The sequence below is a fragment of the Malus sylvestris genome, chromosome 12, assembly GCF_916048215.2.
Source record: "Malus sylvestris chromosome 12, drMalSylv7.2, whole genome shotgun sequence".
NCBI classification, from domain to species: Eukaryota; Viridiplantae; Streptophyta; class Magnoliopsida; order Rosales; family Rosaceae; genus Malus; species Malus sylvestris.
In genome coordinates this window covers 17,203,033-17,206,473 of record NC_062271.1, presented here as the reverse complement: position 1 = coordinate 17,206,473, position 3,441 = coordinate 17,203,033, and the positions used below count along the sequence as shown (strand labels likewise).

At 38.1% G+C, this 3,441-nt stretch overlaps 1 protein-coding gene across 2 annotated transcripts; it reads right to left on the bottom strand.

Annotated features, from left to right (window-relative positions):
• Window positions 1–226: 226 nt before the first annotated feature.
• On the bottom strand, window positions 227–1,909 carry LOC126591883 (uncharacterized). Of its 2 annotated transcripts, XR_007612542.1 has the most exons (3): window positions 1,555–1,909; window positions 1,432–1,466; window positions 1,167–1,314 (listed from the first exon to the last, which is right to left on the bottom strand). XR_007612542.1 is itself a non-coding variant. In XM_050257591.1 (2 exons), the coding sequence occupies exons 1-2, from the start codon at window positions 1,672–1,674 to the stop codon at window positions 1,120–1,122; spliced, it is 315 nt and encodes a 104-aa protein (XP_050113548.1). In that variant the 5' UTR covers window positions 1,675–1,893; the 3' UTR covers window positions 227–1,119. The 2 variants fall into 2 exon arrangements, 1 of the variants encoding a protein (XP_050113548.1); XM_050257591.1 differs by lacking the exon at window positions 1,432–1,466 and having other exon boundaries at window positions 227–1,314; window positions 1,555–1,893.
• Window positions 1,910–3,441: the final 1,532 nt, after the last annotated feature.

Here is a 3,441-nt window from a genome sequence, read left to right as displayed (position 1 = left end):
AATATTAATTGATTTATATTAAATTAATATAATATTACAGTCCTACTTCTTAGTTCGACACTGCACCAAACACTTCATTAATTTAGTCCAGCTTAGTTTATTCTAAACCAATTCACTCCAAGATAGTTCGGTGCAACAAACGCACCATAAACTCGACATTGCACGTTCAACAGCTTTGGAAGAGGATATACCAGCAAAAACTGTAAGTTGCTTGACTAAGGATGTCTTTAGCATTGGGAAAAATGATTTCATTGATTAAAGAAATAAGATTACATTTTGAGCATATATACAACTGATTTAAGCGCACTAGTAATGAAAGCTCACTCTAACTAGCCAAAACTAACATAACCCAAAATAACAAACTTAACAATATCTAAGTATCATTAACAGAATCTTTTACAATATTCTCCTTAATATCCCTCTTCAAACTGAGCTGAGATTTTCGAAGAAAAAGTTTGTCTCGAAGAAGATTGAACCTCAACTTGGATAGAGCTCTGATACCATATTGGAAAATATGATTTCGTGATTAAATAAAAAGAAAGAGTAGAATTGATCCAGAGAGAATATTCTGATCATTTTCGAGTCAGGCCATGTATTTTGGATTCAAGGTTGAGATGCGATTTCTAGAGGCATCAAGAAGAAATTTAGGCAGAGCAGCCGTCGATCCATCGATGATGCCGGTGAGATTGTAGTGGTGGAAAATCGGAGCAAACAAGGCACTCCAGATCAAGTAGTTTGTAGTTGTGAGCTTGATGGGAACCATAGATCCAATATTCTGAATTGTAATAGAAGAGATTGAAGTAGTATTAGAGGTGTTAGGGCTTGGATTCATGGTTGGAGAAGGATGAATCTGAGATGCAGAATCAGATGAATGAGAAGCAGGTGGCCATTTCCAAGGCCTAGGGTTTGCAGAGGCAAGCAAAGGATGAAGATCCAATTGAAGAGGATGAAAATTCGAACTAGAGAAGGAGGGAAGCGTGATTTGGATCGGGTTCCCGGATTGTCAATTTCTAAGTCTTATCTTTAACAGAATAATTTACAGTATTCCCCTTAAAGCCTAAGATTCCTCCAAACTAAGGAGCATAAAGCAAGCAAGATTGTCAACCTCGAGCCCCGTGACTACTGCGGATGGAGGACCACGGCGACGCCTCTGCTCCATCTCTTTAACTGCATCAGGGTTCCCGGAAAGCAGTGTTCCAAAGACCCATCAATCCGGTTCCGAACCCAACCTTTCAAGCCTAATTCAGTTGCATCCCGCACAGTGCAGTCCCCGTAAAACACACCCTGCACTCTCCCTTTTATCACCACCCTCACCTGCACATCCAAAACCAAAAACCGATTCCTTAATAAATAAAAATTCCATTCACAACTGTAAATTAAGAGACACCCATCACTTTAAACTGATAAAAATACTCAAGATCAAAACTTTACATTAAATCAAAGACGAAAGAGGAGGTGGACGAGGTCTGCGCAGAGAAAAAAGATGAGGACGAGGAACAAGAGGAGGATAGCAAAGCGAAATAGGAGAAGGAAGAGGATGACGGAGAGGATTACGGCGATTGGGGACGACGAGTCTAAGAGCAGGAACACCGGCATCTGATCTGATGGATGGTTGTGGCTCCGACTTCGAGATGTGAAGAATGTCAATGGCCTCCCACAGATTGCTGATGCCATTCAAGTTTCTTTGCGTTGAATATTTATCCATGTCAACATCTACAGTGCGTGTGTTTCTTCAGGAGGTTTCCTAATAATCCCTCCCATGTTTGCTACAAGAAGTGGAGATCTTGGGTCGTTTTGCATTTGCAAATGATGATGCCTCCGACTCTGAGGGACCATCAAGTTTGATTTGAATGCAGTATTTTGCTACTTCAGGCCCAATTCAGTTCCTCCGACTAAAAGAAAATTGAAAGGTAAATAACTTCAGCACTTCCCTTTTTCTTTTTCTTTTTTATGCTTGTTTCTTTTTAAAATTTTTTTTTTTAGGAACTTTAATGAAAAGTTTATAGTACAGTTTATTTTAATGAAAAATTACATTTTTATATTAAAAAATCAATCTTGATACTATTTACTTTACATTTTATTTTGTTATTAACTTATTATAGTTAAAACTCAAAATTTTTGAAACATTTTTTATTAATTTTTTTTTTTTTGTCTAAGGGGTTACTTTATTAACAAAGCAAAACAATTACATAATAGAAGGCCCATATACCATAACAACACAAGCAAAAGAATGGACCTTCAAAGTAACCCAAGAGCCCAAAACAAAACAACACTGAAATAAACCCCAACATCGTCCTCCTACTGACGCCATTGTAAGCGTCGCACTCCCACAACAAGCACGAGCCACCACTTGCCGAAAGCCCAACCAAATAGCACCTTAGAGATGGAAAGAAAGTAGATTCTGTCCTTCATCAGATAGCATCTCGTAGATAGCAACCACCAGGTTAGGAAAACCAAAGAAGCTCGTGGAATTACCACTAGCAACATTGCCAAAAAAAGGCAGACAGAGAAAAGGTGGTGGTGTGGCCACCCGAGCTAGTGTGAACATCGAACTTTACGCACCTTTTCATAGAAGGACCGCACCAAATCGCTGTCAAAAGTGATTGCAGAACGGCTCTGGGATGAAATCCATGGAAGACAGAAAAAGGGGCATGCAAATGAAGGTATGGATGTAGGACAAGAAGATGGAAGGTAAATATGCAGATGGATGGATAGGGAAAAGGAAGATCGGATCTGAGGCAGCAAGAGGCAATTAGGGTGGAAAGGCAAAGCAGAACATGAAGGAAAGCAGGGAAAAAGTAACAGAAGTACAAAAAGAGAAGGCAAAGAGGAAAAGAAGGGATTGCCACCGACCCTAAACTGAAATAGCGCCGGCGGCTGAAGGAGAAACCTTAGTTTTGTTGCTGCTCTCACTCAAGGAGAGACCTTAGTTTCCTTATGCACTCTTTCTTTTGTTTTTGTTGTTGGCTTTTCCATTAACTTATTCAATCAATTGGTTAGATAATGTTCAGTGAAACTTCCACTAGATGTATACAACTTAATCAGTCCTGCATTCATAATGTCCTCATTTTTAGAACATGTGAGGTCTATATGCAAATTAACCATAATATTATATTAGTTTAAATTCAAAAGCTTAACATATTTGACAACTTAATAAAGAAAAACCAACTTAAAATCCATAAACCATTTGAAAACTCGTTGTCATGTTTTGTTTTAGTAGGTTGTCAAACATTTTAAGACTTTGGATCTAAACTAAAATAATTTTGTAGCTAATATGTATTTAGACCTCATAAGTTTTCAAAATAAGGACCTTAGGAGAGCAGGACTCTTCAATCAATTGGCTAGAAAATGTTCCGTGAAATTTCCACCGAATGTATACAAGTGTGTTGATATTTCCAACAAATGAGCACATGATAACAATAATGTGATAATAGGGATAGA